This window comes from Pseudopipra pipra, chromosome W (genome assembly GCF_036250125.1).
Source record: "Pseudopipra pipra isolate bDixPip1 chromosome W, bDixPip1.hap1, whole genome shotgun sequence".
Classification (NCBI taxonomy): Eukaryota; Metazoa; Chordata; class Aves; order Passeriformes; family Pipridae; genus Pseudopipra; species Pseudopipra pipra.
The window spans coordinates 38,894,812-38,916,786 of record NC_087580.1 but is presented as its reverse complement, the minus strand read 5'-3'; the positions used below and the strand labels follow the sequence as shown (position 1 = coordinate 38,916,786).

The 21,975-nt window shown below is 59.0% G+C and overlaps 1 protein-coding gene across 1 annotated transcript; it reads left to right on the top strand.

Moving 5' to 3' along the window:
- Positions 1–20,595: 20,595 nt before the first annotated feature.
- Positions 20,596–21,771, top strand: LOC135405573 (zinc finger protein 239-like; the record flags this gene model as incomplete). Its single annotated transcript, XM_064640280.1, has 1 exon — positions 20,596–21,771. A coding segment is annotated over one exon (1,083 nt), but the record flags the coding sequence as incomplete, so codon positions are not given.
- Positions 21,772–21,975: the final 204 nt, after the last annotated feature.

The following is a 21,975-nucleotide window of genomic DNA, read 5'->3' as shown; positions in this document are numbered from 1 at the left end:
GCAGCTGAAGACCCTGAAGGTGCCTGGAGGGCACTTTGGCACTTGGCTCCCACAGACACATCCCAACAGCAGCACCCAAAGGGATTGTGTCTGGACAGGAATCTGCCCCCCCCAAGTGGTGACACTGGCTCAGAAAATCCACTGGTGAGAACAAGGAAAGCCCAGGCAGCAGGGGATGGCAGTGAAATGCCACAATGGTGCTGCCAAGGGAGGAGGGACACAGAGAGACAGCTGGAAATCAGGGCCTTGTCCTTGCCTGGGCTCTGGCTGCTGCAGGGCAATGCCCAGCCCAGCCCCCGTGGGCCTGAGGGCACAGGCTCTGCTTAGGCTGGGAAAGGAGCCCAGGCAGGAGCTGCTCAGGGAAGGGGTCTGTGCCACAGGGACAGCAGGGAGGGGCCCACATCCCCCTGCCCAGCCCTTGTGGCAGCAGCTGCCTCTCCCTGCCTGCCTGTCTCTGGGTGAGGAGCTGTTCCTGCCAGCAGCCCCTGCCTGTGCCCAGCTCAGCTCCCTGCCAGTGCTGCCAGAGCCATCCCCAGCCCAGTGCCCAGGGGCAGCTCTGCCTGGGCAGGGGCTGCAGAGCAGATCCCAGACAGCCTGCGGTGGCTGGGAAGGGGGAGGTGTTCTGGGGGGATGTGCTTCCTGAGAAGGGCCCCTGGAAATGGAGGAGGTGGAGCTGAAGCTGTGAGGAGCCCTGACCCTGCAGCTGAAGGGCCCTGCCCTGCCCTGCCCTGCCCAGCCCTGCCCAGCCCTGCCCTGCCCTGAGGGGTCACTCCTTCCACCCACACCTTCTCCCTGCAGGGCCGTGGCAGCTCCTTGGCCGGGCTGAGAGCTGACCCTGGCAGGCAGCAGAGTCCCTGCCCCAGCACACAGAGCCCTGGGGGCAGGACCCTGCTCTGCACCACAGCCCTGGGCACCCCTGGCTGCACCCCCACCTTCCCACCCCACAGCCAGCCCTGGCACAGGGAACCTTCTGGCCCTGGGCCTCTGATGGGGCAGCAGCAAGTCCTGCTCTGCAGCAGCTTCTCCTGCTGCACCCCAGCAAATCCAGCAGAGCCATCCTGACAGCTCCTGCCACTGCTGCCATTTGGCAGCTGGCAGAGGCACTTGCAGGAACTCACCTGCACTGCTCTGCAGCCACAGCCTGACCGTGGCAAAGGGCTGGCAAGGTTCCTGCCCTGAGCAGCTCTGCCCTGTCCTCCCAGCCCAGGATCCCTTGAACCTCCTGCTCCCTTCTCCTGTCTGCCCTTGCTGCCTGCAGCTCCTGCCCTGCTCTGCCATATGGCCACTTCCCCTGCACTGCAGCAACTGGGAGAGTCCTGCTGAAAGATCCTGGAAGCTGTGGGATGTGCCAGCTGTAGGAGATCCCTCCAGGAAGGCAAGTTAAACTTTCCTACAGCCAGAGAATTCTTCCTTCAAATCCTGGGAAGGTTTCTCCTGTAGTGAGAGCTCAGTCACCTCCCAGCCCAGGCTGCCTCTCATCTCTCTGCCTTCTCTCCTGTGCCCTGGGTGCTGCAGGCAGTGCCCTCAGCCCTGCTGGGCTGTGCAGAGGAGCTGCTCACCAGCAGAGCTGTCTCTTTGAAGCTCTTCTTGCTTGCCAGGAGCTCCCTGTGTGCCAGGAGCCTGGCCCAGCTCAGCAGCACAGCAACAGCCCCAGGCAGCCCTTGCTCTGCCCCTCTGGGCTCCCTCCAGCTGTCCCTGGGGCTCCAGGGGAACCTGCTGGCACACAGCTGAAGGAAATAATGATGTTCCTTCTCTCAGCTGGGCACAGACACTTCTTTCAGCACTGTCATTTCTCCAAGCAGACACAGAGTTAAGTCCAAGTGTCCCTTTTTCATGTCCCATTATTAGACAGGAAACCCAGACAGTGCCCAGGAGGGATCTCCTTCACCTGCACTGAGGGAAGGGACTCAGCTGAGTCAGCAGAGGTGTCTCACTGTGGCTCTGCAGCCCTGGGGCCAGAAGGACACTGAGCTCCCTCCACAACCCCCATGGGCTGGGATTCCTCCTGCCCCACTTCAATGGGCCCAAAACAGGCACCTGTCCGAGCTCCCCTGGGAATGAATGAAGACCAAAGCCAGGAGTGACCTGCTGGGACACAAAGCCCTGGTTCCTTCTGAGGGGCCAGAGGTGACCGAGATTCCTACTGGGAACTGCAGGCTCCAATGCAGCAGTTCCGAGGAACAGGGCAGCAGCTGTGGGATCTTCTTGGAGGCTGCTGGGACATTGCTTTGGCCAACTTCAGTGGCAGAAGGGCCCCACAGGTAGGACAGGGGAACCTGTCACTGTTCCTTCTGTCCAGGGCAGCCCCTAGAGGTGTTCAGATGACCAAATGGAGTCAGGTGGCACAGGGAGAGAGGTCTCTCTCCTGTTCTTTATCAGGGTATTTTCTATATGCCCTTGGAGTACAATGGCCGTTGTCTCATGGACATGCCTTCACTGCTGACCCTAATTGAGGGCAGCTGAGCCTGGATTGAACAGCCAAAGAGGGGCCTGTAGTGCCAGGGGAGGTGCCAGGGCTCTGCAGCACAAGTGCAGCAGCTGCCCTGGACAGCACAGGGCCTGTGCAGGGACCCCGTCCCCATTCCCAGCAGTTGTGGGACAGGCACCACCCAGGGCTTCTCAGACACATTGGGGGCCTTTGGGGCAGGGAGTGAATCCCAGCCCTGCAGGGACACAAAGGCTGTCCCTTCTCTGCCCAGCCAAGGCCGGGCCAGGCACGAGTCCAAAGCACATCAGCCCAGGCTGTCCACACTTGTTTCCTCCCTCTGCTGGCTCTTCTCTCCCCCAGCATTTCAGCAGCATGTGCTGATCTCCTCAGGGATCAGGTCTGTGATTTTCCCCCTGGGCCTGAGTCCCAGCACATCCACCCCCAAGGCCATTGTCAGCAAAGCCTCTGCACACCCCAGCTCTCGGGTCTTTCAGAGCAGCTTTCCCCACTGCAAGTCTGTTCTTACCCCCGGTGCCCCACTGAGGGGCTGCAGCCAGACAGGCCCCAATGCCCTGCGTGTGGGGCACAGGCAGGAGAAGCTGCAGCCCCAAGTCTCTCTTCATTCCACTTGCAGGCAATAACAGCCCAGGCCTGCTGAGACAGTTCCCAGGTTGCAGGGCTGTGATGGGTTGGGAGAGAAGGCCAAGGAGACACAGGAGAGAAAGAGCAGGAGAGAGGTGTCCTCAGCAGGAAGGAGCTTCTGGGACCTGTGGAGCTGCTCTAGGGGATGAACAACTTGGGTGAACTTTTGTGGGTGAGGGTCAGAGGAGAGAGTGGTTTGGGTGACCTTGTGGAGTGAGACAAAGAGCCCATTCCAGTTGTCTTTGATAACCCTGGAATTCACTGGAAAGGCACCACGACAGGATGCAAAGAGTCCCAGAGGTTTGTGCAGGGTCTTGGTGAAGACACCCCTTGGGACACAGGCCTCTAGAGCACAGCTGGCAGGTTGGTGGACGACAGGGAGGCTCATCTGCATCTGCTTCTGTCCAAGAGGAACCAAAAGATTACCATAGTAACTGACCTTAGCGATGGGAATATATGGTGTTTGCCATGGTAACTGACTTCAGCAATGGGAATGTATGATGGTTGCCATGGTAACTGAACTTAGTAATGGGAATGTATGAGGGTTGCCATGGAAACCGACAATAGCCCTTGGCCTTCTTGCCCCCCTGGGCACACTCTGCCTCATATCCAGCCCCTGTCAAGCAGCACCCCCAAGTCCCTTCCTGCTGAGCAGCTCTCCAGCCCCTCTGCCCCCAGCCTGGAACGTTCCAGGGGGTTGTTGGGATCCAAGAGCAGGCCCTGACACTTGGCCTTATTGATCCAGCCTGTCCAGATACCTCTGCAGAGCCTTCCTGTCCTCCAGCACATCCACACTCACACCCAACATGGTGTTGTCCATGACTTTCCTGAGGGGGCACTCAATCCCCTGGCCCAGATCATCCAGAATGATGTTAAACAGGAGCAGCCCCAACTCTGAACCCTTGGGAACCCCACTAGTGACTGGCCACACCTGGATTTCCTTCCATTCCCCACCACTCCCTGGGCCATCAGACACTTTGTCACCCAGCAAACAGTTCCCCGGGCAAGCCATGAGCAGCCAGTTTGTGCAGGAGATGCTGGGGGAGATGGTGCCAAAGGCTTTCTGGAATTCCACAGAGACACATCCCCAGCCTTTCCCTCAGCTGCTGAGCGGGTCCTTTGTCAGAGAAGGAGATGAGGTTGGTCAGGCAGGACCTGCCTTTCCCAACCCCACGCTGGCTGGGCCTGATCCCCTGGTTGTCCTGCCCGTGCCATGGGATGGCACTGAGGAGGATCTGCTGCATGGACTTCCCTGGTCCTGAGGTCAATGGGACAGGCCAGGAGTTGCCAAATCCTCCTTTTGGCTCTTCCTGTGCATGGCCATCCCATGTGCTTGTTGCCAGTCAGCTGGGACTTGTGCAGTTGTGCAGCACTGCTGGGGAATGAGTGAGAGTGGCTTGGCCAGCTCTTTCTCCAGCTCCCTCAGGACTCTTGGCTGCATCCCATGTGGGCCCAGGCACTTGTGGGGGTCTCACTGGCAGAGCAGGTCACTGACCATTTCCTCCTGCATTGTGGGGGCATCACTCAGCTCCCCATCACCAGCTTCCAGCCAAAGCCTGCCTGCCAAGTGTCCAAGGAGTCAGTTCTGCTGCCCCCTCCTTCCTTCCCCCACAATGGAAAACTCCCTCATTTTGGGTCCCTGTGCCCCAGACGGCTCCAACAACCACCTCACCCACCAGTCCCACAATCATGGAATGCTTTGGCTTGGGAGGGGCCTTCAAGAGCATCTCAGCACCCTCAGATTCAAGATTTCCTTCCTACTATCTCCTCCAACCCTTCCCTCTATCCGTGTGAAGCCACTGCCCCTTGTCCTGTCACTCCAGGCCCTTGTCCAAAGTCTCTCTCCATCTTTCTTGTTGGCTCCCTTCAGGCACTGGAAGGCCACAATTAGATCACCCCAGAGCCTGCTTTTCTCCAGCCTGAACAATGCCAGTTTTCTCAGCCCTGAGATATTTCTGAACCTCCCAGAATCCAGGGGCCATTGGGACCCTGCAGAACCTCCTGCATTCAAGTGCTCCTTGTGAAACTGCAGGCTCTCCTGGAACCCAAGGATTCCTGGAACACTGCAGAGCTCACAGAACCAAGGGGCCACTGTCCCACTGCAGCTCCTTCTGAAGCACAAGGGACCCTGGGACAATGGGAAATCTCCGAGAATCCAAAGGGCATTTTGGGACTGCAGGGCCTCATGGAACTAAAGGAACCTTTGGAGACTGTGGAAACTCATGGAATCCAGGGGCCATTGTGACATGTGGGGCCTCCTGGAAGCAAAGGAACCCTGGGAATTTTTGTGGGAACAAGTTAAGGCAGCAGCAGCTGCATTCAGTTAATCAGGATCCAAAAGGAGTGTTTTGGCCTTGACTGGTGTTTTCCATCCAGAGAGTGCTGTTTGCCAAAGTGGAAACCACTTGGAACGCTCTGCATGGCAGCCTGTGTTTTTCTCTGGTGGCTGAACACAGCCAGCACATGAGGGGAGGGGAATGTGTGGGATCAGGGCACTGCTTTGGGGCCATGCTGGGAATTCCAGTGGACTAAAAGACAAAGCCCAGGCGCTGTTTCCAAAGGAACCCCAATGAAAGGGGGACACCGCAAAGATGGGAGGACAAGTCCCAAAATGGAACTCTGTGTGTGCAGCCTCATTTTCTCCTTCAGCAGCCACAGGAGAGGGGGCAAAAAGTGCGGGTTGGGACCCCTACACTGTTCGGGGGGGAAAAATGGGGATTGAGGGAACAATGGGAAAGTGGGAGGAACAGGGAAAAGGGTGGAAAAGGAGGGATAGTCTGGCAGGTCTGACAGTCCCATGGGGGTCTAGGGGCACAAGGGGGCTAAGAAAGGGGGGGCCAGGCCTTGAGCTTCCAACTTCCTGTGGGGTGCTGGGGGCTGCTGGATCCAATCTCAGCCTTCAATTATGCCAACAGTTTCAGTTTAGAGGAATTAGAGAGGTGCGACTGAAAAACTTCTGTCGGCCAGGTTTTAATGATGGCAAAACAGATCTATTGATAGAAATGAATTTATTTAGGGTTACAAATGACCAGACAAAAGATCTTCATCAGAATTATTTATTGCACAATAGACACACTAAAACTACCAGGAGTACAGGATAAGATAGGACAGTGCTCTACACTAAAGCAATTGTTGAAGCCAATTGTTGAAGCTGGCAAAAAAGTAGTAATTCTTAAGTAGAGACAGATGGACCTCCCCCAGACCAACGCTGGTGGGGAGATCTCTGCTCTAAACTTCCAGGACTGACACCCCCAGAAGGGTTCTGTTGGAAGAAGCTGCCCCTGGGAAAGGGGACTGGCCCTTTGTGGTCGAAAAGGATGGACTGACAGTCCTTGAACTCCAGGGGTTGCCTCACCATCAGGGGGTTCATTTGGGGTGGAAGCAGCGGCCGAAGCTCTTCCCACAGTCGGGGCACTCACCGGGGTTCTATTATCGGTGGGTCCGTTGGTGTCTGGTCAAGTGACAGCTCTGGGTAAAGCTCTTCCCACACTCCCCACACTTGTAGGGCCTCTCCCCAGTGTGGATGTGCTGGTGGGTGACAAGGTTGGAGTTCTGGTTGAACCCCTTCCCACAGTCGGTGCAGTGGAAGGCCCACTTCCCTGTATGTGTCTGCTTGTGCTTCAGGAGATATGAGCTGGTCTGAAACCGCTTCCCACAATCCAAGCACTTGTAGGGCCTTTCCCCACTGTGGATGCGCTGGTGGACATGGAGGGTGGAGCTCTCCCTGAAGCTCTTCCCACATTCCCAGCATGAGTAGGGTCGTTCCCCAGTGTGGATGCGACGGTGACTGCGGAGGTTGGAGCTGTCACTAAAGCTCTTCCCACATTCCCCACACGTGTAGGGTCGTTCCCCAGTGTGGATGTGCTGGTGGCTGAGGAGGTGGGTGCTCTGCCTGAAGCTCTTCCCACATTCCAAGCACTTGAAGGGCTTCTCATTGCTGGGAGCCTGCTCAGGGACCACCAGCTCAGAGCTCTGGCTCAAGCTCCGGCCGCCTTCCTGGCACAGGCTGGGTCTTTCCTCCTCAGAGCACCCTGGGATGGCTTTGGAGCCCCTCCTGCGGGGGGATCTCCGGCCCTTTTCCTCCCCGCTGCCTTCCTGCGCCGGGGAGCCCTTCAAAACAGCCTCTCCCACCAGGGTCTCACGGGGGGATTTGTCCTCCGGGCTCTCCGTCCTCAGCTCGGGGCCTGGGGCAGGAAGCAAGAAGGACAGGGAGGGGATTTGCCCCCGGCCCACAGGGAAGGCCAAGGACATCCCCCCAACTCCGGCCCCGGCAGGACGGCGGCGCCAGCGGGGTTGTCCTGCAGCCGGGGCCATGCTGGGCTGACAGAGCCAGCACAACACCCGCCCAAAGGGACACTGACTTCCTCCTCACCTGCCTGGGGGGCCCAAGGCATCTTCCTCTTCCTCGCAGCCTCCTCCTCCATCCGCCCAAGCTTTGGAAAGGAGAAATCCTGATGGGGGGGAAACAAGGGCTGAGCGCATTGGTTTGGGGGTTCCTTCTGCCCAAGTCCATCTATAGAACTCACCGGGCATCCTGTGACCATAAAAACCTCCAAAACACCAAGATTCAGCCCAGAAAAACCCAAACCACCCAGAATTAGCAAAAAAGCCCTCAGAAATAGCAAGAAGTCCACCACCTTCCAAAAGCTGAAATTCAGCCAAACAATACTCCAAAATATGAGGATTACCCAAAAAATATCTCCCAGGAGTTCCCCGTCTCTGGTCTCTCCCCTCTGGGGTTCGAAAGGTCTCCCCTTTTCGGGATGCTGGGGGTCCCACTTAGAGATTCTGGGAGTGTTGGGGGTCCCAAGGGTTCCTTCTCCAGTGACTCTCGCCTTTGGGTGCCGCATTCCCAGACATTCCCCCTCTCCAGGTTCTCCACTCTGTTTTCTCTGGGATCCCAGGGGTCTGCACTGTCCAGGTTTGCCCTTCTCTGTGCCCCCGGTTTAAGGCTCCCGGGGGTTCCGGGGCTCCTCCCTCTCCGTGCTCCCCCCTCCAGGCTGCCGGGGGTCCCCCAGCTCCACCATCTCCCCACTCCGCCCTCCACACTCGGCAGCTCCCGGGCTCCACACCCACCCCCGGCACTCCCGGGGGGCCCCAAACCCGCTGTGTCCCCCCCGCTGGCACCGGGCTGACAATGGAGCCGGCGGGGCCTGACCCAGCAACACCAACCCCCACCATGGGGGGGACCCGCATCCCCCCACCCACCGCCGGGGCTCTGCCACCAACCCCGCCCAGCACCCCCAAAAACACCTCCTGCCCACCCCAAAGAGCCCCCAAGGGCACAGCCCTGCACAAGGGCCAGCTGTGTACATGGCAACCAAACAGCCCCACAGGCAGGGGAACACCAGAGGTTGCCCCAGGGCAATGACAGCAGGAAGTGGATCGGGCCCCCTGACACGTGGGTGGGCTCTGGGTTCAGCCTGACCAGGGGCAACTGGGCACCAACAGCATGGCCCCGACCGCTGGCTCAGCACAGGGGGCCCGAGCTCCCCCCTTTCTCCAGCCTCCACCGCTCTCCAAGAATCAAGTCATGGGGACAACAAGGCAGCCACAACAAGGCAGCCCCACAGCACATCCACTCCCACTCTCCCTCCTCCCCCTAGCCCCCCTCTCCCACCCCTTTCCCGGGCTGTTCTCCAGTGTGGCTGTGCTTGTGCCGGAGCAGATGAGAGCTTCGGCTAAAGCTCTTCCCACACTCCCCACACTTGTAGGGCTTCTCCCCAGTGTGGATGCGCCCATGGGTGAGGAGGTTGGAGTTCCGCTTGAATCCCTTCCCGCAGTCCATGCAGCGGAAGGGCCTCTCATCTGTGTGTGTCTGCTCATGCAGGAGGAGATTTGAGCTGGTCCGAAACCTCTTCCCACATTTCAAGCACTTGAAGGGCCGTTCTCCAGTGTGGATGCGACGGTGGGTGCAGAGATTGGAGCTACGGCTGAAGCTCTTCCCACATTCCTCACACGTGTAGGGCCGTTCCCCAGTGTGGATGTGCTGGTGTTGGAGCAGGGTGGAGCTACGGTTGAAGTTCTTCCCACATTCCAAGCACCTGAAGGGCTTATCCCTGCTTAGAGGTTGCTCAGGGACCGCCAGCTCAGAGCTCCCCCTCAAGCTCCAGCTCCCTTCCTGGCACAGGCTGGCTCTTTCCTCCTCAGAGCACCCTGGGATGGCTTTGGAGCCCCTCCTGCGGGGGGATCTCCGGCCCTTTTCCTCCCTGCTGCCTTCCTGCGCCGGGGAGCCCTTCAAAACGGCCTCTCCCACCAGGGTCTCACGGGGGGATTTGTCCTCCGGGCTCTCCGTCCTCAGCTCGGGGCCTGGGGCAGGAAGCAAGAAGGACAGGGAGGGGATTTGCCTCCGGCCCACAGGGAAGGCCAAGGACATCCCCCCAACTCCGGCCCCGGCAGGACGGCGGCGCCAGCGGGGTTGTCCTGCAGCCGGGGCCACGCTCGGCTGACAGAGCCAGCACAACACCCGCCCAAAGGGACACTGACTTCCTCCTCACCTGCCTGGGGGGCCCAAGGCATCTTCCTCTTCCTCGCAGCCTCCTCCTCCATCTGCCCAAGCTCTGGGAAGGACAAATCCTGATGGGGGGAAAACAACGGCAGACTGCATTGGCTTGAGAGTTCCTTCTGCCCAAGTCCATCTCTAGAACGCACCGGGCATCCTGTGACCATAAAAACCTCCAAAACACGAAGATTCAGCCCAGAAAAGCCCAAATCACCAAGATGCAGGCAAAAAAATCCCTCAGAAATAGTAAGAAGATCCTCATCCCCACAAACCGCACAAAGCTGAAATTCAGATGAAAAATACTCCAAAATACGAAGATTAGCCCCCTCTCCCTCCCCATAGCCCCCCTCTCCCACCCCTTTCCCACCCACCCCCCAAACCCCGGCTCCCCCCAGCTCCCTTTGGGGGTGACCCACTGCCCCTCACGCTCCCTTTGGGGGTCCCACCCGCTCTTTTCACTTCTCTCATCCCTTTCCCATCGTGGCCGCTCCGCTCACCCGACAGCGGCAGGAAGGGCAGGGACAGGGGCGGAGCAGCAACAGCAACAGCAGGAGAACAATCGCCCCCCCATCCCATGGGTGCCCAGGAGGGGGGAACTTGTCCCAAATATCCTGGGGGGAGGGCGAGGAGGTCGTGACATACTCGGGCTGCCAGCACAGATTTCCCTGCAAAGTCTGCACTGAGTCAAGCTCTGCACAGGAGATTGTGCCACAGGGATGGGATTGCAGAGGCTTCCTCAGGTCCCCAGAATCAATCAGCAACCAGGAATATGCACAAAAAAAGGCCCCTACGAAGATTTTGGGGGGAGTGTCCTGTAGGGAGGGGACAGTGTCACACCACCAGGGCAGGGCTGGCAAGTGGGAGGCTGCTCCAGGGGTCTGCAAGAGGCCTTGTGCTCTGCTCGGCCCCAGCACTGGCTGGTACCAACACCCCCGGCTGCCCCCGGCCCTGGGCAGCTCTGCTGCCACAGGCTGTGCCCTCACCGTGGCCCTGCAATGGCCCTGCCTGTCCCTCACCCGTGGCCCTGCCCGTGGCCCTGTCCCTTGGCTCTCTCTCTGCCAGCTCAGTGTGGGGCACACGGGCTGGGGGTCCCTCCCAAGCCCCCCCGGGCAGCCGGCGTTGGCTGGGGGGATGTGAGGGCTGGGCCTGCTCAGCACAGCCCCGGCCTCGTGCCCAGCGCCTCTTTCCTGACCCACACAAGACCTTCCCGGACCCCCCAGGGCTCCCCTGCTGCTGCCTCTGCTCCTGGCCCTGCCTTTGCTGCTCCCTTGGCTGGGGCAGCGGCTGCAGGGGGGGGATGGCAGCAGCTTCAGCTCCACGGCACTTCCTGGGGGGAGCTCAGCCCGGGGGGGACGGGCAAGGACCTGATGGGGATGGACAGGGGCCCAGCAGGGACAGCCAGGGCCTGCAGGGGAAGGCACAGGGACAACCTGGCCCCCCACACTGCCAGGGCTGTCTCTGCTCCTCCTTGCAGGCTCCGTGGCCAGGCACAGTTTGTGTTCCTGGGTGCCCACCATCTCAGCACTTGGAGACGCTCAAATCAGCGCCCGCAGCTCTGCAGCAAAGCCCCAGCTCACCTGGCACACAGGGGATGGACACAGCACCTTCTCAGGGATGGGCATTCACAGCTTTGCCCTCTTCCCCACCACGGGGCTCTCCTTCCTCAGCAGCACCTCTGCCTTGCACTTATTCTCAGCCTCACCTCAGGGACAGCTCTGGGCTCACCTCCGCGCCACTTCTCAGCTTCACCTCAGGGCCTGGGCTCAAGGACAGGAACCTGCAGGGAGGGAATATCAGGTGCAAGCTGAGGGCTGCCTGCTTGCACTGGCCTCTGGGCTTCCTTCTCCTCCTACAACCAGCCCAGAACTCAGCCTGCTTTGCTAACACCACACATTTACAGACTAACCTTGGAGATAGATATGGACAGACATCTCTATCACCCTGGGGATAGAGCCTCAAGCATGTGCTGCCACAGCAATGGGAATCACAGAATCACAGAATCAGTCACGTTGGAAAAGACCTCCAAGATCATCAAGTCCAACCCTTGATCCAACCCCGCCGTGCTTCCCAGACCATGGCACTGATGCCACATCCACTCTCACCTTCAACACCTCCAGGGACGCTGACTCCACCCCCCTCCCTGCCCAGCCCATTCCCAGGCCTGATGACTCTCTCAGCAAAAAATTCCTTCCTAATATCCAACTTAAACCTCCCCTAGCACAGCTCAAGACCCAGCCCTCTTGTCCTACTGCTGCTTCCAGGCAGAACAGCCCCACTCCCACCTGGCTCCAACCTCCTGGCAGGGACTTGCAGAGAGTGATGATTCATGTTGGGGACCTGAGGGACCCTCTGCAATCCCATCCATGTGGCACAGTCTCCTCTCCAGAACTGGACTCACTGTAGACTTCGCAGGGAAATCTCTGCTCGCAGCTGCATCCTGAGCCCAAGGTCAGTTTGTATCCACATGTGCTGATCCAATGGGTGCCCTGGGATTGGAGCCTGGGCTCTAATTAACCTCTCCTGTGCTGCCAAACAGCAGGAGCTGTATGGCCAAGGGACAAACTGTGATCCCTGTCAGTGTCCATGGCCCCTGTCAGTGTCCTTCAGGGAAAGTGGGGGGAGGAAATGAAAAAACCAGTTTGGAACTAAACTGGTGTTAAAGTGGGAAAAAGTTCGTTCCATGGAAATAAAACTTAGCTTTCCTGGGCTGAATGAGCTCATTCAGGGATGAAGGACTGGGACTTCTGTGGACACTTGTGCTGGTTTCTTTGGACACTTGTGTTCCTTCAGAGAGCCCCTGGAAACACTCTGCTGTTCACTCCCAGTGCCACCAGTGCCTGGGTCCTGTCTGCAGCAGCAGATTGCAGTGGGACGGGAGAAATGCTTTTCTGAGCCTCTGGGCTGGACACAGGCACAGCCTGACCCTGAACCCAAGGGAAACAAAGACAAATTCCATGGCTTTAGCTGGACCAAGGTTGGGGGGGTTTCCTGAGGGCAGCACTAACCAGACTGTTTTGTGTGTGTGTGAGACAGGCAGAACCACAAATGCCTGCACAGCCCAGAGCAGTCAGTGTGGGGCTGTGCTTGCTGCTGCAGAGACCCCCAGGGAACAAACCCAGGCAATAGTTTGGGTTTATTCCTTGCTCTGTGTCAGTGGAATAGAAGGTTCCACAGGAGCTCTGTCCCCCTCTGTGGCACTGGGCGGCTCGAAGCTGAAGGGGGGGGGGTCAAATGCAAGTTCCCTTCTGAAGTGTGTGTCCCTAAGGAGGACACTTGCCTTATTATTGCTTATTGTTTGTAATATCTTATCATACAACACCTAAGGATGGATTCTATAGAATATGTGCCATATATATGATACAGAATATATCTGATTATTGCTTTATCTGCCTGTCCAGACAGATATTGTGCATGCAGAGAGATTGTATTTGAGGGATATGTTCCTCTCAATACCCTGTGAGCTCCACTCCCAGTGCCAGCAAATTCCTGAAGCTCCCCCTTCTGTGCCCTGCAGGTTTTGGCAGATTTGCAAGAGCAGGGGAATCATTCCCTGCAGCCCCTTTGCACTGTAGGAAATGGGAGCCCTGTGCACATCCTGCTGCCTCCAGATTCCATTCTGGGTGTGGGAAGGACCCTGTGGGGAGCAAAGAAATGCCTGGTTCTGCAGGAGCTGCAGATGCTCAAGGGGCAGCAGGACCAAGTCAGGGGCCTGGGGGGGCCTGGGGGGCTTTGGGGTCCGGGAGGGTCCTGGGGGAGCTGGGGAGGTGCTTTGGGGATTGGGGGTACACACCAGGACAGACCAAGACAGACCAGTACCTCCTCACTGCTCCCCAGAGCTCTCCTGGAGCTGGGCCACCTTGTTGTGGGACACCTGAGCCCCCCCCAGTGCCCTCCCAGTACAGCCCAGTGCCCCCAGTACAGCCCACTGTGTTCCTGTCCCAGGGTGCTGGGTGATCCCTCTTTGAGGGGGGTTGGAAGTGATTTGAGGGGGGGCTGTGGGAGATTTGGGGGGATCTGAGGAGTTTAGATGGGGATTTGGGGGTTTTGAGTGCCTTTAGGGAAGTTAAAAGAGGTCTTGGGGACATTGGGGGGTCAGAGGTACCTATGGGGGGAGGGGATTAAATGGAAAATGGAGGTTAGGAGACATTTGGGAAGGGTTAATGAGGCCTGGGCGGGCAGAGGAGGGGCTGCACCAAGAGCAGGTGAGTCTTGAGACCCCCCCCTGGTGTCCCCAAGACCCTCTTGGTGTCCCCAGTTCCTCCCTTCACACCCCGAGGCCCCCCTGGTATCTCCAATGTTCCCAGGGACTTCCCATAGCCCTAATTCCCCCCTTAGCACCCCCAATTCCACTGTCCACAAACCCCTCCTCACTGTCCCCAAACCCCATCCCTGATGTCCCCAACCCTGCATCTCACCCCAGGAGCCCCCCTGGACCCTCTGACCACAAAAAATGCCCCCCCTCCCCCCCCCACACACTCACAGAAAGGCCAAGGGCATCTGGGGAAACATTGGGGACAGTTGGGGGGCTTTGCAGGGCACTGGGTGATTACTGGGGGATACTGGGACACACTGGGGGGAACTGAGGGACACTGGGAGGGACTGGGGAGTTACTGGGAAATTACCAGGACACACGGGGAGACACTGGGAGGTTACTGGGCCATACTGGGGGTTACTGGGTGCTCACTGGAGGATCACTGGGCCATCCTGGGGGGCAGTGGGAGGTCACTGGGACACACTGGCTGGTCACTGAAGGGGTCACTGGAAAGTCACTGGGATATACTGGGGTCTACGGATCCCCTTACCCAGATCTGGTACATTCCCCCCCCCCAGATTTTGTGGGTCATCCCTAGGACCTCTTCTTTTTGGGGCTGGGGGACCCCCTGGACCCACTGCTGGGCTTTAGGGGACCCCTCAAAATGCCCTCAAAACCCCTGAAAGCCCCCCCTCGACACATCAAAACCTTCTCAAGGTCCCCTCAAATGCCCTCAGAGACCTCATCCCTCCCCAGCACCCTCTAAACCCTCTCAGTGACCCGCAAAACCCACCCGGGACCCCTCAGTCCCCTTTAGGGACCCCCCAATCCCCCTCAAAACCGTCTAAGAACCCATAAACCCCCTAGAGACCCCAAAACTGCCTAAAAGGTCCCGCCAGGACCCCCAAACTTCCTCAGAGACCCCCCAAACCCCACTTGGCACCCCCCAAATCTCCTCAGAAACCAAAACCCCCTCAGAGACCCCCAAACCCCTTCAGGAACCTTCAACCACCCCCTGAGTCCCCTCAGGACACCGAACCCCCTCAGGGACCCCTCAAAACCTCCTCGGTTATCCCCGAACCCCCCGCTAAACCCTCCCGAGCCCCCCGGGGGGACTCACAGCACTCAGAGCGAACCGCAGGCCCCGCCGCCATCACCGAGTCCCGGCTGCGCGCGCACCGCGGTCAGAGAACGCCGCCGCAGCCAATCAGCGCGCGGCCACGCCCCCGCAGCCCCGCCCCGCCCCTGCCGCGTTGGCTGCCGGGAATCGGTGATGGCGGCGGGTCGGTCGGTGAGTTCTGAGTGCAGGCGGGGGGTGCGGGAGAGCGGGGTCTGGGGATCCCCTCGGGGGCTGCGGGGAGCGCGGCTGTGGGGGGAAAGGCTGGAGGGCTCGGGAGGGTTTAGCGTGGGGGGTTCGGAGGACCCTCTCGGGGGCCGCGGGGCCCGGAAGCCTCCCAAGAACCCGGAAGGGTGATTCGATTGCCGGGAAAGTCCCTCGGAGAAAAAAATTCAAAACCACCCAACCAAAAAAAGAATCCTAAGAAAAGGAAAAGTGAGAAAAAGGTCAGGAAAAACTGCAAGGGCCAGGATGATTTTATTGCTTTGCTTCAGTTTTTCCTTGGTCTCCTCCTTCTCAGAATCTTTGCTCTCTTCCTTTACAGAAGCTCTTCTGCTGTTCTGTGGTTTTGTGGTCCCTTGGGGGCTTTTAGGGGTCCCTGAGGAGGTTTTGGGGGCCTCTGAGGAGCTTTGGTGTCACGAAGGGACTTAGAGGGGTGGTTAAAGTTCCCTGAAGGGGTTTGGGAATCCCTGAGGGAGTTTTGGAGTCTCCGAGGGAATTGGAAGGTTCTGGGGGGCTTTGGGGGAGGGTCTTTGAAGCAGTATTGAAGGTTTCTAGGGGATTTAGGGAGTCACAGACGGTTTTGAGAGTCTCTGAAGGAGTTTTTGGGGTCCCTGAAAGGGCTTGGGGGGTCCCAGGTGGGTTTTGCAGGTTACTGAGGGGGTTTTGGGGGTCCTGGGGGGGAGATGAGGTCTCTGAGGGGATTTTGGGTGTCTTTGATGAGGTTTCGATGGGTCCAGGGGTGGATTTCTGAGGGGATTTCAGGGGTTTTGCCTGGATTTTGGGGGATCTCTGTGTCAGTCCTGCCTGGCCACGGCCAAATAAAACTCCTGTGATGCCATTTCCCATCCCACCATAGCACCTCTGCCAGCCCAGCAGACTGACCCCAAGGAAAGGGGATCCCAATTCTCCCCTCGAACCCCAGAGACCCCCAAAACTCAGCACACAGAGACCCCAAAGGAAGGGGGGCCTGGGTGTCCCCTAAAGTCCAGCAGTGGGGTTCAGAGGATCTCCCAGCCCCCAGGGGAGGGGTCCTGGGGGTGCCCCCAAAATCCGGGGGGAAGATGTAGCAGAACCGACTAAGGGGATCCCAGTGCCCCCAGTATATCCCAATGACCTCCTACTGGCCCTCAGTATGGCCCAGTGACCCCCTCAGTGACCACCCAGTGTGTCCCAGTGACCTCCCACTGCCCCCCAGTATGGCCCAGTGATCCTCCAGTGAGCACCCAGTAACCCCCAGTATGGCCCAGTAACCTGCCAGTGTCCTCCCATGTGTCCTGGTAATCCCCCAGTAACTCCCCAGTCCATCCCAGTGCCCCCTGGTTCCCCCCAGTGTGTCCCACTATCCCCCAGTAATCACTCAGTGCCCCTCAAAGGCCCCCAACTGTCCCCAGTGTGTCCCCAGATGCCCTTGGCCTTTCTGTTACTGTGGGGGGAGAGAGCATTTTTGTGCTCAGAGGGTCCAGGGGGGGCTCCTGGAGGGAGATGGAGGATTGGGGACATCAGGGATGGGGTTTGGGGACAGTGGGAACAATGAGGAGGGGTGTGGGGACAGTGGAATTGCGGGGAATTATGGCCATGGGGAGGCCCTGGGGACATTGGAGACACCAGGGGGGTCTCAGGGTGTTAAGGGGGAAATTAGGGACACCAAGAAAGTCTTGGGAACCCCAAGGGGGTATCAGGACTCACCTGCTCATGGTGCAGCCCCTCCTCTTTCCCCCTAGACATCATTAACCCCTCCCAAATGTCTCCTAACCCCCCTTTTCCTTTTAATCCCCTCCCCCTACAGATCCTTTGACCTCCCAAGACCCCTTTTAACTCCCTTAAATGAACCCAAAGCACCCCAAACCCCCCCCAAATTCCTATCTAACCACCCCCCCCAAATCTCCCCCAGCCACCCCTCAAATCACTTCTAACTCCCCCCAAAGAGGGATCACCCGGCACCCTGGGACAGGAACACAGTGGGCTGTACTGGGGGCACTGGGCTGTACTGGGAGGGCACTGGGGGGGCTCAGGTGTCCCAGGACAACGTGGCCCAGCTCCAAGAGAGATCTGGGGAGCAGTGAGGAGGTACTGGTCTGTCTTGGTCTGTCCTGGTCTGTACTGGTCTGTGCTGGTTTGTACCCCGAATCCCCAAATCCCCTCCCCAGCTCCCCCCAATCCCCCAAAGCCCCCCAGGCCTCCCCAGGCCTCTGACTTGGTCCTGCTGCCCCTTGAGCATCTGCAGCTGCTGCAGAACCAGGCATTTCATCAGCAAATGTGCAGCTGACACCAAGCTGGGGGTGTGTTGATGTGCTGGAAGGCAGGAGGGCTCTGCAGAGGGACCTGTGTGAGGAAGAGTGTGTCAGCAGGAGCAGGGAAGTGCTTGTTGGGCTGGAGTGAGCGCTGGTGAGGCCACCCCTGGAGTGCTGTGTCCAGCTCTGGGCCCCTGAGTTGAGGAAGGCCCTGGAGGGGCTGGAGCAGGAGCAGAGAAGAGCAGCGAGGCTGGGGAAGGGAGTGGAGCACAAGTGGTGTGAGGAGAGGCTGAGGGAGCTGGGGGTGTTGAGGCTGGAGAAGAGGAGGCTCAGGGGAGACCTCCTGACTGTCTGCAAGTCCCTGCCAGGAGGTTGGAGCCAGGTGGGGGTGGGGCTGTTGTGCCAGGAAGCAGCAGTAGGACAAGAGGGCTGGGTTTTGGGCTGTGCCAGGAGAGGGTTAGGTTGGATATTAGGAAGCAATTTTTTGCTGAGAGAGTAATCAGGCCTTGGAATGGTCTGGGCAGGGAGGGGGTGGAGTCAGCGTCCCTGGAGGTGTTGAAGGTGAGAGTGGATGTGGCCTCAGTGCCATGGTCTGGGAAGCACGGCGGGGTTGGATCCAGGGTTGGACTTGATGATCTCAGAGGTCTTTTCCAACCCAGCTGATTCTGTGATTCTGTGATTGCCATTCCTATGGCAGCACATGCTTGAGGCTCTATCCCCAGGGTGATAGAGATGTCTGTCCATATATATCTCCAAGGTTAGTCTGTAAATGTGTGGTGTTAGAAAAGCAGGCTGAGTTGTGGGCTGGTTGTAGAAGGAGAAAGAAGCCCAGAGGCCAGTGCAAGCAGGCAGCCCTCAGCTTGCACATGGTGTCCCCTCCCTGCAGGTTCCTGTCCTTGAGCCCAGGCCCTGAGGTGAGGCTGAGAAGTGGCGCGGAGGTGAGCCCAGAGCTGTCCCTGAGGTGAGGCTGAGAATAAGTGCAAGGCAGAGGTGCTGCTGAGGAAGGAGAGCCCCGTGGTGGGGAAGAGACAAAGCTGTGAGAGCCCATCCCCTTGAAGGTGCTGTGTCCATCCCCTGTGTGCCAGGTGAGCTGGGGCTTTGCTGCAGAGCTGCGGGCACTCATTTGAGCGTCTCCAAGTGCTGAGATGGTGGGCACCCAGGAACACAAACTGTGCCTGGCCACGGAGCCTGCAAGGAGGAGCAGAGACAGCCGTGGCAGTGTGGGGGTCCAGGTTGTGCCTGTGCCTTGCCCTGCAGGCTCTGGCTGTCCCTGCTGGGCCCCTGTCCATCCCCATCAGGTCCCTGCCCGTCCCCCCAGGCTGAGCTCCCCCCAGGAAGTGCCATGGAGCTGAAGCTGCTGCCATCCCCCCCCTGCAGCCGCTGCCCCAGGCAAGGGAGCAGCAAAGGCAGGGCCAGGAGCAGAGGCAGCAGCAGGGGAGCCCTGGGGGGGCCGGGAAGGTCTTGTGTGGGTCAGGAAAGAGGCGCTGGGCACGAGGCCGGGGCTGTGCTGAGCAGGCCCAGCCCTCACATCCCCCCAGCCAACGCCGGCTGCCCGGGGGGCTTGGGAGGGACCCCCAGCCCGTGTGCCCCACACTGAGCTGGCAGAGAGAGAGCCAAGGGACAGGGCCACGGGCAGGGCCACGGGTGAGGGACAGGCAGGGCCATTGCAGGGCCACGGTGAGGGCACAGCCTGTGGCAGCAGAGCTGCCCAGGGCCGGGGGCAGCCGGGGGGGTTGGTACCAGGCACTGCTGGGGCCGAGCAGAGCACGAGGCCCCTTGCAGACCCCTGGAGCAGCCTCCCACTTGCCAGCCCTGCCCTGGTGGGGTGACACTGTCCCCTCCCTACAGGACACTCCCCTGAAATTTTCGAGGAGGCCTTTTGTGTCTATTCCTGGTTGCTGATTCTTGCTGGGGACCTGAGGGCCCCTCTGCAATCCCATCCATGGGGCACAATCTCCTCTCTAGAGCTTGACTCACTGCAGACTTTGCAGGGAAATCTGTGCTGGCAGCCCACGTATGTCATGACCCCCCACGCTCCCCCCAGGATATTCTGGACGAGTTCCCCCTTTCTGGACACCCATGGGATGGGGGGGCGATTGTTCTCCTGCTGTTGCTGTTGCTGCTCCGCCCCTGTCCCTGCCCTTCCTGCCGCTGTCGGGTGAGCGGAGCGGCCACGATGGGAAAGGGGCGAGAGAAGCGAAAAGAGCGGGTGGGACCCCCAAAGGGAGCGCGAGGGGCAGTGGGTAACCCCCAAAGGGAGCTGGGGGGAGCGAGGATTTGGGGGGCCAGTGGGAAAGGGTGGGAGAGGGGGGAGAGCAGGAGCGGAGTTGCTGTGGGGTTGCCTTGGTGTCCCCATGCCTTGATCCCTGGAGAGCGGGGTAGGCTGGAGAGAGGGGGGAGCTGTGAGAGCCCCGAGAGCCTGGAGAAGGGGCTGTGGAGAAGGGGAAACCTGGAAAGTGGGGACCTCTGAGATTCCCGGGACAACGAAGTGGAGAACCTGGAGAGGGGGAATGTCTGGGAACGCGGCACCCCAAAGGCGAGAGTCACAGGAGAAGTGGTCCTTGGGACCCCCAACACTCTCAGCATCCCTAAGTGGGACTCCCAGCATCCCAGACAGGGGAGACCCTCTGAACCCCAGAGGGGAGAGACCAAGAGGGGGAACTCCTGTGAGAGTTTTTATGGCTTAATCTTGGTATTTTAGAGTATTTTTTAGCTGAGTCTAAAATTTTTGCAGTATGTGGGGGGTTCGTCTCACTATTTCTAAGAGGGTTTTTTCCTGAATCTCGGTGGTTTGGGTTTTTCTGGGCTGAGTCTTGGTGTTTTGGAGGTTTTTATGGTCATAGGATGCGTGGTGAGTTCTAGAGATGGACTTGGGCAGGAGGAACCCCCAAGCCAACGCGCTCAGCCCTTGTTTTCCCCCCATCAGGATTTGTCCTTCCCAAAGCTTGGGCGGATGGAGGAGGAGGCTGCGAGGAAGAGGAAGATGCCTTGGGCCCCCCAGGCAGGTGAGGAGGAAGTCAGTGTCCCTTTGGGCGGGTGTTGTGCTGGCTCTGTCAGCCGAGCATGGCCCCGGCTGCAGGACAACCCCGCTGGCGCCGCCGTCCTGCCGGGGCCGGAGTTGGGGGGATGTCCTTGGCCTTCCCTGTGGGCCGGAGGCAAATCCCCTCCCTGTCCTTCTTGCTTCCTGCCCCAGGCCCCGAGCTGAGGACGGAGAGCCCGGAGGACAAATCCCCCCGTGAGACCCTGGTGGGAGAGGCCGTTTTGAAGGGCTCCCCGGCGCAGGAAGGCAGCGGGGAGGAAAAGGGCCGGAGATCCCCCCACAGGAGGGGCTCCAAAGCCATCCCAGGGTGCTCTGAGGAGGAAAGAGCCAGCCTGTGTTGGGAAGGCGGCCAGAGCTTGAGGGGGAGCTCTGAGCTGGTGGTCCCTGAGCAGCCTCTCAGCAGAAAGAAACCCTTCAGGTGCTTGGAATGTGGGAAGAGCTTCAGGACAAGCACTGAACTAATCCAACACCAGCACATCCACACTGGAGAACATCCCTACATGTGTGGGGAATGTGGAAAGAGCTTCAGGCACAGCTCCAGCCTGATCCGACACCAGCATATCCACACTGGGGAACGGCGCTACACATGTGGAGAATGTGGGAAGAGCTTCAGGGACAGCTCCGACCTGATCCGACACCACCATATCCACACTGGGGAATGGCCATACACATGTGGGGAATGTGGGAAGGGCTTCAGGAAGAGCTCCTGCCTCCTCTCCCACCAGCTCATCCACACTGGGGAGTGTCCCTACACATGTGGGGAATGTGGGATGAGCTTCAAGCAGAGCTCCACCCTCTGCCGCCACCAGATGATCCACACTGGGGAACGGCCCTACACATGTGGGGAGTGTGGGAAGAGCTTCAACCATCGCTCCACCCTATTCACCCACCGGCTCATCCACACTGGGGAACGGCCCTACACGTGTGGGGAATGTGGGAAGAGCTTCTACCAGAGCTCCACCCTCCACATCCACCAGCGCATCCACACTGGAGAACGGCCCTACAAGTGCTTGGAATGTGGGAAGAGGTTTCACACCAGCTCACATCTCCTTGTGCACCAGCGGACGCACACGGATGAGAGGCCCTTCCGCTGCACCGACTGTGGGAAGGGCTTCAAGCACAACTCCACCCTCGTCAGGCACTGGCGCATCCACACCGGCGAGAGGCCCTACAAGTGTGGGGAGTGTGGGAAGAGCTTCACCCAGAGCTGTCACTTGACCAAACATCAACGGACCCACCAGTAAGGGAAGCCCTACCAGTGCCCCGACTGCGGGAAGAGCTTCGGCTGTAGGACTGACACACAAAAAAGGTTTCAAAAGGTCTTCAGGATTTTGAGTATCTGCATTCCAACATCAATTTATTCTTTGGAATATGTGTAAGTTTAACTTCATTTTAGTCTGAAAGCCAAATTCACCACTGCCCCATTCCCTGATAACCGTGGGCTGATTCTGACAAGTGAGGCAGAAATTACCCACTGCCCAGCAAAAACCAGTGGGGCCAGCCAGTGGTCTCTGCCCTGGCAGCCCTGTTTCCCCAGTCTC